The sequence below is a fragment of the Rhineura floridana genome, chromosome 7, assembly GCF_030035675.1.
Source record: "Rhineura floridana isolate rRhiFlo1 chromosome 7, rRhiFlo1.hap2, whole genome shotgun sequence".
Classification (NCBI taxonomy): Eukaryota; Metazoa; Chordata; class Lepidosauria; order Squamata; family Rhineuridae; genus Rhineura; species Rhineura floridana.
The window spans coordinates 77,109,957-77,122,389 of NC_084486.1; the positions used below are offsets into that span (position 1 = coordinate 77,109,957).

At 38.1% G+C, this 12,433-nt stretch overlaps 1 protein-coding gene across 7 annotated transcripts in view; it reads right to left on the minus strand.

Annotated features, from left to right (window-relative positions):
• Positions 1–1,548: 1,548 nt before the first annotated feature.
• The window catches only part of PDCD4 (programmed cell death 4), a 37,866-nt gene continuing 26,981 nt past the window's right edge, over positions 1,549–12,433 (minus strand). For all 7 annotated transcript variants that reach the window (XM_061636031.1, XM_061636025.1, XM_061636030.1 and 4 more), the window contains exons 7-13: positions 11,860–12,081; positions 10,245–10,342; positions 9,150–9,264; positions 6,599–6,706; positions 3,823–3,933; positions 3,203–3,342; positions 1,549–2,225 (exon numbers count right to left, since the gene is read on the minus strand). In XM_061636031.1, the coding sequence (XP_061492015.1) occupies positions 2,165–2,225; positions 3,203–3,342; positions 3,823–3,933; positions 6,599–6,706; positions 9,150–9,264; positions 10,245–10,342; positions 11,860–12,081 (855 nt within the window). In that variant the 3' untranslated portion in view covers positions 1,549–2,164. The remainder of the gene's footprint in view (positions 2,226–3,202; positions 3,343–3,822; positions 3,934–6,598; positions 6,707–9,149; positions 9,265–10,244; positions 10,343–11,859; positions 12,082–12,433) is intronic.

Below are 12,433 nucleotides of genomic sequence, written 5' to 3' on the forward strand. Positions count from 1 at the left end.
TAACTTGTTGGAGGGGATCATTTCGGCCCAGTGGAACATATCTGTTCGCACCCCTACAGACCAACTCCGATAGGCGGGTGGGACAACCCATTTGTGAATCACCTGACATCACAATGACACCAGATGAATGGGAGGGAGGTAGGACAACCCTCGTCAAAGTCCCTTGCACAGCACTTCCCAAGTGCCTGACAGCCAGCTGGTTGTTGGATGCTTGGGAACTGCAGCACAAGGAGATTTGCCAGCCCTGTGCTCAGCAAACAGCCAAACACAGGGCTGGCAAAGCTGCTTTCTGCAGCAGTTAGCTCTGCAATTGTGTTCCCCATGGGGAACTCAGTCATACAGCAAGGATGAACTCATCACCCATTAGCTAATGGGCAGTGACTTGAACCCTGCTCTCTGCAGGGATCAGCTGCAAAAAGTTTATCATGGGGAACTCAGTCATGCATCTCTACCTGCCCAACAGCTGATGTCACATATCACATGAGGTGTGAGGCAGGTGACCATGGTTTGGGAAAAAAACTTGTAGGCCTATTTGGGACCCCAGTCAGAGGTTCCCTACTCCTACTCTAACTACTTTTATCATAAACACATAATGATGTCATAAAATCATGAGTGTTAGCTACTCATTTTAATTGTTACATTAACATGATTTTGTATAGTCACTCTTGCATTTATAATATGAGCAACAGAATAGACTGAGCACACCAAGTACATACCCCTCTTTATATTTAGACATGTCTATGCTGCTCAGAATTTAAAGATGCAGTTTAAAAAGTCACTCTATCTTGTTAATTCATACTCATACAGACTAGGATTTTTTTTAGAGGTAGAAGTACTGGCATCATAACTTTAGGCTGGAGGTTCCTTGGACTCAGGATTGGTAATGGTAAAGATCACTGGAGTGCAAAGAAGGACTGGTTCCTGTTACTACATTTTCTGGCAGAGAGTCATGTTGCTGGGTGTTGGTCTACATGGGCATTCTGCTTTCTGTATCTCACACTGCAGCAGGAGTAACTCACATGCAAATTCCCTCTACACTTTTCGTTTCAGAGTTAATCTTGCATCAACTTTGTCTATACTGATACTCATTGCTAACTAAGGCTTTTAAGTCAGCTTTAACCATGGCTGCAAACTAATTTGAAGCTTACTTCAGGCTAGTATTAACACTAGTGCAGAAGTAACATTGCCCCCCGATTAGTTTAGAGGGAGAGCATGTCTGCCTGCAGCAGACTCCTATTCTACTAACCATGCTTAGGAGGATCAGCAGTTTTATGTCTGCAGTGGGCCTGTCTTTCTTACCATAGGCAGCCACTTCTGTGCTTGGCCAGCTTCTAGGATGAATCGAATTAGCCCAGGTTTAATTCATGCTACCTGGAGTGATATGCTAGCATATGACAAAATAAAGGTAAAGGGCACTTTAAGCAGTTAACATGAAGGGCCACAGGTAGAACTACTTCTAAGAACAGGCAAGGAGACTAACCATAGCTACAGTTTAAGATGCGATGATATGTACTTCCAGAATTGTTTTAAGAAAACAAGGCAAAAGTCTGCTTCACATAAGTTTATTTACAATACATTCTATCAGAACTGTTCATTTTTTCCAGTTTTGTAGAAAAAAATAGATGTTCCAGCCACCATTTGCTGAACTAATCTAAGATCAAATCAATTATGTTCTCTGGAAAAAGATGAATACATCTTGTGATCAAACTAAATTCTTAGATTCTTTAAACAAAGAAAAAACTTTTTTCTTCCCAGCAGCAGCCAAAATAGGGTTACAGTAGTTTAACTTGACCCATTCTATAAAGCTTTATATAAACCAGTGATTTCATTACAAAAACACTGTCCTTGAAAGAAGTGGCAGGCAGGCATCAATGCAAAACATGGATTAGGTCAAACATGTGGCATTTCCAAAATGGCAGTTTATTTCAGCAAACCTCCACAGAAAGGTGGTTACGTGTTCTGTCCAACTACAGATCCAGAGAAAATAAAATTGAAGAATTTCCCTTCTGAACACAAGTTTATAAAACCATCAGAAGTTATTTGTGCCCCCAAACAAGTGCATCTCTTAAAAAAATAAATGAACTGTGCTAAGCAACTCTTACTATAGAATATATATATATATATTCCCTTAAACATCTACAGCTGCAAGAGTTGGTTCATGTATTCAGTAGCTCTCAGCTTTCAGGCGGCCTCCATCTCCTTCACTTACAAAGCGCTTCCTTCCCCTGAAATTAAATATACAATAAGCTTTCAGTATCTCCTCTATCCTTTTTACTTGGTTGTATAAGGAAGAGGGGCAGAAAGTTCTCTCATAACAGAAACAAAATGCTACAATATGCAAAAAGCAACATGGTCAGTTCTATGTATACAAATTACAGATATTTAGTTTACTCTGTTCTATTAGCAACATATGAACTGCTGGATTTGGAACTCTGGTGGAAAAAAGGAAAGCATGGAACATTAAAGTACAGGAGTAAAAGTCAGGAATCTATGAAGGAGAAGCCCTACTGCTGCTTAACAACAGACTGGGATTCCAGAATTAGCAGCACTTTTCCCCACAACCATATGGGGACTAGAAACTTAGTTAAAATGCTAGTTTTGAGAAAGGTTATGTTTAAATAACTTATTCTGCAGGAATCTAATAATTACTTAGCAGGGTTGCAAGACAAAATTACAATCATTAAAGTAATTTTAGGAGCAGCAGTTTCCTCTGCTTGCAACGATTCCTGCAGAAATGGAAAAATGGCACAGCATTGCATTATGATATCTCCCTATAAAATTTATTCTCTTACATTCATATCCTGCCTTTCTTCAGTCATAGAACCCAAGGTGGCCTACATGTGGTTCCCGCGCAGTCATCCATTCAAGCACTGACAAGAACCAGACCTGCTTAGCTTTAACAAGGTGATAGCCTCATATGCCTTCAAACCATACCTTCAGATTTAAATTCAGAACACCTTGTATATAGGTGGAAATTTAATGTCACTGGAAATTTGGATTAGAGATTCCAAGCTATCACCCAGTTTGTCCAGCAGCACTCCTAACACAACCTGCACCAGCATGCAAGAAAAAAGAAGCTGCCAATCTGAATGGTTAAATTCTATTAGCAAGCCAGCTAGGTCAGCACTCCTTGTGGTTATCTTATGACACAGCTACTTATGAGACACCGCTATTTTGGACACAATGATTCTTAAGTATGTACCTGGAAGGACAGAGGTCTCTCACTGGTTTGGAAATTATTCCTGCTCTAAAGCATTCCTCTACAAACCGTTCAAGCACTGAATATGAATGCGGAACATCAAGATTAATGTCTGGAATTTCATGGTAAACTCGTTCATAGCCCTGCAACATAAAATTAGGAAATTCTTAATATTCACCTCAGGATTAAGATTTTCAGTACAAATTAAGTTTTTCTTTATAAATGGGTATGCTACCTTTAACTTCCACTTGCAATGTGTGTGTGTGGTTTGTCTGGCTGGCTGTCACCAGACTGCATAGTAGTTCAGACCCCAACCATCTGCAGTTAAAAGATCAGGTAGCAGGTGATGGAAGAGCCACTGATAGTAGACAATGCTGGGCTCAATAGACAGATGATCTGACCTGGTATAAAGCAGATTTCTATGCTCTTCCTTTCATTCTTAAATTGGAAAACACTCAAATTCTGGAACGAAGCTGGGCCTAGAATCCCTGTGTCCCCTAATTTAATTCTAGGGCAGATCAGTTAATACTAGATAGTGAACACAATAAACAGAACCTACTGCTATCTATACATTAAATACGTATATCTATCAAAATGCTTGGGAATCCATTAGGTACATTTACCCTTTTCATTTGATCCACAGTAATGACAGCAGATCTCCAGAGGGATTTCAACAAATTGAGCATCATTTTAAAGTTGGTTTCTCCAGTTGATTCCAAAACCATCACAACTGCCTAAAATGTAAAATCAAATGAACTGAATGGTCAGTGAGAAGTGGTGGAAAGGTACATATTTTAAGCAAGGAACAAAACTAGTAGGGGAAGAAATTTGGATTCCTGCATTGAGCAAGGGGTTGGACTCAATGGCCTTATAGACCCCTTCCAACTCTATAATTCTTTGGTATTATGCAAGGTACAAGAACAAGCCTGAGAAGAGATAATTTCCGATCAGTCAAAAAATGAAAGTGTGGGACTTCCGGGAAGGGTGACTTCGCTTGTGCCTGCTTTTGAGACGGGCTCCCGCCTCAAAAGAAGCTTATTCAGATATAAATCAGTCAGAACATTTTTTTTTTGACTGATGAAATTTCTCCCGGGCAGGGACAAACATACAGATCAACCTCAAAAGCCTGTTTTTGTTGGGAGGACTGGATTTCATTAATTTATGAGAAAAGGTCCAACCAGCAATGCCGGACGGACTTCCGAACAAGCTCTATCTGATTAATGCGATACGTTTATCTTTTCTTCAAAGAGAAAACGGACTAACAGGCAAGCACCCTTCTTTCTATTATTTTTTTTACTTGGTTTAAATTGTTGCAGCAAAAAGAGATTTGTCAAATGAATCAGCTTTAAAGAACTTCTGGGTGAGCTATAACTCTTCTCTGTTATTCACGAAATTAACAGCTTATCTCTGTTTCTATTGCAAAAAGCTGTCCTGGAAGTGCATTCTAAAGATATAAACAGAAGAGGGATTTCTATTCCGAGGAACATTATATTGTCTGGGACTATTCTCTTTTTGGTCTATTTTATTTTGACGAATCTGCTTCTTCACGACGCCACTAACTGTTTTGATGCTGGGAACTAAATTTGTTTTGTATTCTTGAACATAGAGAGATAAGGCAGGCTGCTCTGTTTATACTGTGATGTCATCAAGCCTGGAATATTAACCCAATTGTTGCTGAAATAAGAAGTGGTTCTTCTTTATTTTTGTTTTGTTTTCGTGGTTTTAAAAATGGCAATCAAGAAAGTGGCTGAGAACCTGGAAGTAATTATGTTTCAGAAAATAATGGATGAGATTGAGATAACGAAACAAACCCTGCGACAGGGCAGTAAGGAGCTGAAAATTGAACTGAGCAAAATGACGCAGGAGCTTAAAGAAATAGGGGATCCTGTGAGAGAGGAGAATGAGATCAGAGATGAGAAAAGAAAAAATAAAGGGAAGATACAAGCCCTGGAGATTGGAACAAATGTGGAATTGGAAAAAGATTTATGGATATTAGAAATAAAATCTACTGTTTGGAATTTAACGTTATCTCTGAAGAAATTAATGAAGATATTAGAGATAAAGTTATCAATGGCTTGGATAATCTTCTGGACTGGAATGACGTGATGGAGCTTGATATAGAGAAAATCTATGGAATTAACTGCAGCCATGTGACAATGGAAAAACTCTCAAGAGATGAGCCAGTGCATTTTGTAAAAAAGAAGAACAGAGATATGACTTTACAACAATATTTCAGCAACTTATTCAGAATTGATGGCAAGAAAATATTTGGGATAGAGGAAATTCCCATCAGACTCTTATTATATGACTATGGCTATGACAGCAAGATTATTATGGAATACTGATAATGGAAGATTGGACACTGAAATTACTGGACTTAACAGGACTATTGAAGATGGAAGATGGAATTAATAGGGATAATGGAATAATGGCTATTGAAATTATTGGACCTAACAGATTTTGATGAGATGGATTAATCGATATGTTTATTTGGACTATGGTTATGACAATAAGATTATTATTATTATTAACGAGATGGATTAATCGACATGTTTATTTGGAGAAAAATTGATAGATATATTTCTTAAAGAATTGAAACCTCTCTTTGACTTTTTGTGGAAAGAATAAAGTAATGTTTATGAGATTTGATGATTAATTAAGATAACTACTGGAGGAAAGTGATTTTATAATATAATTTAAGAGACAGGATTGTTATATATTGTAGACCTACAACTGATTTGATCTGCGACAAATGGGAAGTCAACATTTTATTTTTTTGTTTAATCATTTTTGTTTTGTTTTGTTTTTTGTCTTTGAATGTTTTATGATTTTGTTTTGTATGTTTTATGAAAATTTGAATAAAAATTATTGTAAAAAAAAAAATGAAAGTGTGAAAGGTATCTGGAGACTTCAAGGGATTTGAGACTATAACATTCTATATTTGGTTGTTCAAGTCCATTTTTGGCAATCACACAAAGTATAATACAGAAAAACATTTTGTAAGTCAGTAAAAAGTTTAAAGGTAATATGAAAACACTCTTTTTTAAATGAACAGATAACATGCACTATTGATGGTCCCTTCATTTAAATTTAAGTAAGAGACAGACAACGAATTACTGAACGAATTACCTTCAGCTTTACCTGATATTTTATTAGGGAAACAATCTAGTTTAAAAGGTATGGACTATGTAGCACAAGCTAATGTAAGAGGCATCTTTGTCAATTTACAGGCTAGTGTAATAGATAATAGGCTACCAAAGAGGAAGTCTCAATATGCCTCTTCTAATAGAAAAATCACCATGCCAGTTGTATTGTTTGATAACTTTGGAATTTAAGTTCCAGTGGCAGTTATAGTACTATGTTATCCAAAAACAAGTGCAAGTTTAAATCCTGCCTTACTTCATATACAAGTTCATGGTGAAAATGTGGTACTTCTAACTCCTGAAGACAACGTTCTGCTTCAGAAACATCTCCTGAAAGAAGGTATTCTTTCAACAGCATATCAATCTAATGGGTTAAAAAATACAAGACTGTATTAGACTAGGTGTTAAAAAAAGCTCACAATTCTAAAATTTGCAATGCAGTAGAAAGAATATTTTTCAAAGGTAAAATGACAAATATATGAAATGTGAGTAGCAAGAAACAGCTAACATTTTATGAACATATGATGCACACATCTACAAACAACCGTTAACCCTTTTGAAACACTGAAACTCAAAAACAATTATTGTAAGGTAACATTGGTTTTATGTTGGGAAATGTTTCATTTTTTTGTGGTTCTTACAAACATGTTGTTCAACCCACACACATTAATATTTGGTAGAGCCACCTTTTGCTGCAATAACAGCTTTAAGTCTTTTGAGGTACCAGCTTTGCACACAGTTATCAGAGGAGTTTTGGCGAATTCTTGGCAGATTCGCTCCAGGTTATTCAGGTTGGTTGGATGTCGCTTGTGGACTGCAATTTTCAAAGAGCGCCACAGATTCTCAATGGGATTGAGATCAGGACTTTGACTGGGCCACTGTAGAACATTCACCTTTTTGTTCTTGAGCCACTCCAGTGTTGCATTGGCTTTCTCCTTGGGATCACTGTCCTGCTGAAAAGTGAATTTCCTCCCAAGCTTCAGTTTAGTGGACTGAAGCAGGTTCTCTTGCAGCATTTCCCTGTATTTTGCTCCATCCATTCTTCCTTCAATTTCAACAAGATGCCCTGTCCCTGCTGATGAGAACATCCGCACAGCATGATGGTGCCACCACCATACTTCACTGTAGGGATGGTGTGTCTTGAGGCATGGGCAATGTTAGGTTTGTGCCATGCATTTTGGCCAAAAAGCTCTATCTTGGTCTCATCTAACCACAAAACCTTTTCCCACATCACAGCTGGGGCACTCATGCTTTCTGGCAAACTCCAGACGTGCTTTTAGATGATACTTTTTGAGTAATGGCTTCTTTCTACCCTTCCATACAGGCCAGTCTTATGCAGAGCTCTTGATATGGTTGACTGGTGCACCATTACTCTATTCCCAGCCACTGAACTCTGTAGCTCCTTCAAAGTGATTGTTGGCCTCTCTGTGGCTTCTCTCACAAGTCTCCTTCTTGTTTGAGAGCTGAGTTTTGAGGGACGGCCTTTTCTTGGCAGTGCCTGGGTGGTGTCATGCAGCTTCCATATCCTAATTATTGATCCAACTGTGCTCACTGGGATATCCAAACACTTGGATATTATTTTGTATTCTTTTCCTAATCTATGCATTTGTATTACATTATCTCTCACTTCTGTAGAACGCTCTTTGGTCTTCATTTTCCTTCAGAACCACAGTCTGACCAACGATCCTTCAACAGTGGGATTTTTGTCCTGACAATGTGACAACAACTTTAATGGTTCACAAGTGGAGGCCAATGGTAAAGTAACTCTGTCCTCGATAGAGCAATTTCTTTCATCTGTGTAAACTGGGAGCTTCCACAGTACAGGGGTTAAATACTTACCCAAGCAACATGTTTCAGTTTTTTTATGTTAATTACAAACATTTTCCAACATAAAATCAATGTCACCTTACAATAATTGATTTTGAATTTCAGTGTTTCAAAACAAAATAACACAGAATGAAATTACAATGTACCATGTGTAATTCAGTAACATGAGAGCACTGGTCAGGGGTCTGAGTACTTTTGGCAAGGCACTGTATGTACCTACTACTTTAAAGGGAGTGCAAGCCCATCTAGAGCAGGCAATCAACCAATTTCTCAGACACAAGGAACACTCATCCACAGAGCCTCTGCCTTGCCAGGATTCAAGCTCAGCTTGTTTTCCCCTGATCCAGCCCACCACTGCATTCAGGCACCAATCCAGGACCTATTCAGCCTCTTCCATTTCAGATGTTATGGAGAAACTGCGCTGAGCATCATCAGTATGCTAATTACACCTTGCTCCAAATCTCCTAATGACTATTTCCAGGCCTGAACCCAGACTGAAATGGGTCTAGATAATCCATATCATCCAACAATGTTTGCAGTTACCCCATGACGACCTTCTCCACCCCTAAAAAGGGAGTACTTGTAGGTAGTCCAAACCAATGAATTGAGAGCTGGCTCCTTTATCAGTGGCTATATAATAGCCTCTTTCAAGCCAGATTTAATAAGCCAAGAGGGACAGGAGCAAAGGGACACGTGGTTGGATTTAGAGCTGCAAGCACCTTGTCCACATAATCAGGCTAAAGTGATAGTAATCCCAAAACACATCACAGGCTGTGCTACTGGACACTGGTTGGGACTGCCACAACTGTAGAATTAAGGTCTCTCAAAAGTTTTCACACCAAGATCTTTTCCAGCTCAGGCTTCAGAGATCCTATATGTGTAAAACATTGGCCTTCCCCAAGCTCATAACCGATTTCTTTTTCCCTTTAACTGGATACAAAAGCTAGCCACTAACAAACAATTGAGCTTTAATTAGCTACCTCTTTAACAAGATGTTTGACAGACTGCTGCCCACCTCCCGATCCCCAGACATTGTCTATGCGTTTTCCACCTTTGGTCATACTCAGCAGTACAGTAGCTCGATCCAGAGCAGCCCTATGAAGAGAAAGGGAAGTTACATATAAAAATCCTATTAACGTACACAGGCAGACATCTCTATAATCAATACATTCACCATTGTGACTGAAACCTTTAAGTTATAGTGTGGAAATTTCAATTAACAATGAGATGTAAGATTTACATACCAAGATGGCTATTGTAACAAAATGACCCAATATTTATGGAGTCCAATATACGTTTAGCATTACCTGAAGTCAAAAAGCTGTAGGTACTTCACTACAAATCATCAGTCCAATCCAAATTATTGTTCACACATTTCAAAGTCTTACAGAGTGCACACAACAGTCACATATATTTATTTCCCAAAATAATTCTGCTGCAAGAAGCTATTGTTATTAGCTGCTGTTTACTAGTAGGTGATAACAGATGGTCTCAGAAGTCAGTGCATTTGTTTAAGTCTTTTTCTCTTAGGAAGATTAGATACAGTAAACATTTCCTGATTAAAAACCACACCACTCTTCCTTTGCGAATTTTCTTTTTAAAAAGCCCTACTGTTTTAAAAAACAATAGTCTATGCCACAGAGTACCCTATATCCAACCATATCCAGATGTTTGTGATAACTATAGTTTTTCTATCCAAGGCTCTAGCAGCTGAAGATTTGGTAACACTGCAAACTTCAGAACTGGGGCTCTACACACACAAACTTAGTAGCTGCGGATTATTGCTACAACTTCTTTTATTTGTCTAATGCTTTTCTCTGAATTCTGTACTTTTAGCCATTCTGTGCTTTTAGTGGGAAAACATCCCACAAGCCACATAGTGAGAAGAGGCAGGAGGAACACTATATAGTCATACTTTTTCAAGAAAGAATCTCTATAAAACCCCAACTTTGCTTTGTATTCCTTTTTTAAAAAGCAATAGGTATAACTTGTTTAACTTGGTAAGTACAGATTTTTTTATTGCATTGTTATCAGCTTTAATTGCAAACCTTAGGTATGAAGGGCAAAGGACTTACCGAGCCTGGACACAGTCCACAGTGCCTTTGTAACCATCTATGTAACTATTGCAAAGAATCCCATCTCCGACTGCTCTTGCAATAAATTGACCCACCAACTGCCATGAAAAATGAATATGTCTTACAGACTGAATCCAAAATAGACAGGAATTCTTTGATCAGCTACAATATCACACCTAGCAATAGTATACCAGCAAAATGGAAGAAGGTGCACCCCCCGGCTGTTCAAGCATTAACACAGGCACTGCTGCCACTTCAGCTGCTCACATCTCTCCTGACAGGTATCTCAACATCACAATTATCTCCTCAAAACATGGGCAAAAGGATGCATTTATTAATGGATTAACTTACAGCCCACATGGTTATTATTGGTAAGAAACGGTCATCTGGTGATTACTGGTGTCAGCACTGTATACTCCAAAATTCCTGGGATAAGTCTCATTTCAGTCAAAAACTCACAAGGTAGTCTTAAACAAGCTATTCCCTCAGCCTCAGTCCATTTCCGCCACCTTCCACAAAACATGAAATAAAAGTAACCTACCTTCCAGAATTATTAAGATAATGCAGGTGAAACATTTTGGGGTGTTTGCTTTATAAAACACTATATAAATGCTATCCTTCATATGGCCCGACTATTATATGCACATACATAACAAAACTCCAACAACTTTATTTCATTTTTTTTAAACAAAGAGAAAAGGGTGGGCCAATTTAAAGTGGAGAAGAGCAGAAAAGCAAAAGGGAGGTATGCTTGAAACTTTTCTGCACTTTTCAGTTCCGGTGTCCCCCACCCACAGCTGCATTGCCCAAGGAATTTCAAATCAATTTGAAAGGTTTGTTGTGCATATAGAATCCTGTGGATGGGGAGGGGGATTCAGAACCAAAGGGGGTTCATGGGAGCAGGCAAGGCAAGTATAAAAAGATCCCCTTTCCCATTCCAAACTGCCCCACCCCAATTTTCTTAAAAACAAAACAAACAGTGGTCCTTTGTTATAAATCATTTGCGTCTAACTTTTACTTTTTGAGTAAGAAATGCATATTGGCCCTCAAAGAGTAGGCAATGGCACATTTCTAAGTAAACTGACTTTCAATCAATATGCCTATTACTAATAATTATAAGGGTTTTGAACAATTTGCTTTCAAAATTAACAATTATAGAAATGAAGCACATTCTGAGAGGGTAGACGAAATTTAAATTGCCAGTAAATTTTGGTAAATGCAATATGATACCTTATCAATTCAATGGGCTGAAGAACAGGGAAACTCTAAAGTGCTGGAATAGTCACAGTTCTGCATACACACATAAGCCAATTACATGTGGCTACCAATTTAATAAATAAGAATATAGTGATACAATTTAGAGATGATAATACAATATATTGGGTGGTAGGGAGAAGACTAGGAGTTCTGAGACACAGCAACAGTTAAGCCATGTTGTGCTATAATGGAATTTGCACATATATTTAAATGATTTAGCCGTTTTAAATATCAAAACATTAGATAAGGAAGATTCTACTGTACACCTTTATGCCTTAAAAGTACTTTAATAAATAAGAGCAAAAGAGGTTGCACAGAAACAAATTATTACTAACCATAACAGGTATTTTAAACAAACCTGTGGTGCTCTGGGAGTATCCAGTACCAATTCCGGCAGGTCTCTAAGAAGTCTGTCAAATGATTTTTCCACATCATGTCTGTCAACTACTGTCCCACACAGGTCTGCAAGAAGTTTAGATGTCATCTCTCTGTGACTAGCCTTTCCCTCTAATGCCAATGATACAGCCAGCACTGGTACACTGTATTTCATTTCACCAAGACTGAGATCTTTCAGCATTTCCTAAATGTGTGGAAAGTAAAATAATGCTGTCATTTTAGTTCAAGTATCGTGGTGCACGTGACCTGTACAGCAATGATGGGAGAGAAAACAAGCAAGGAAGGATACATCTCTTATTCAACCAGTATGATAGAGAAATTCCCTACCTAATATGTTTGCAAGTTAAGTCAACTTCATTCAATGAAATCAGATGTGTCAATTGATTTCAGTGGGTCTACTGTCAGCATGTCTTATTTAGCTATCATCCAGGGACAATTTTTATTTTTGCTTAGAATTCTGTGAATTCTAAAGTGGCAAGAGACAGATGTCCAATTTAAATAAATGTCTGAATTTTAAAGAAAGGTACCATTTCTAT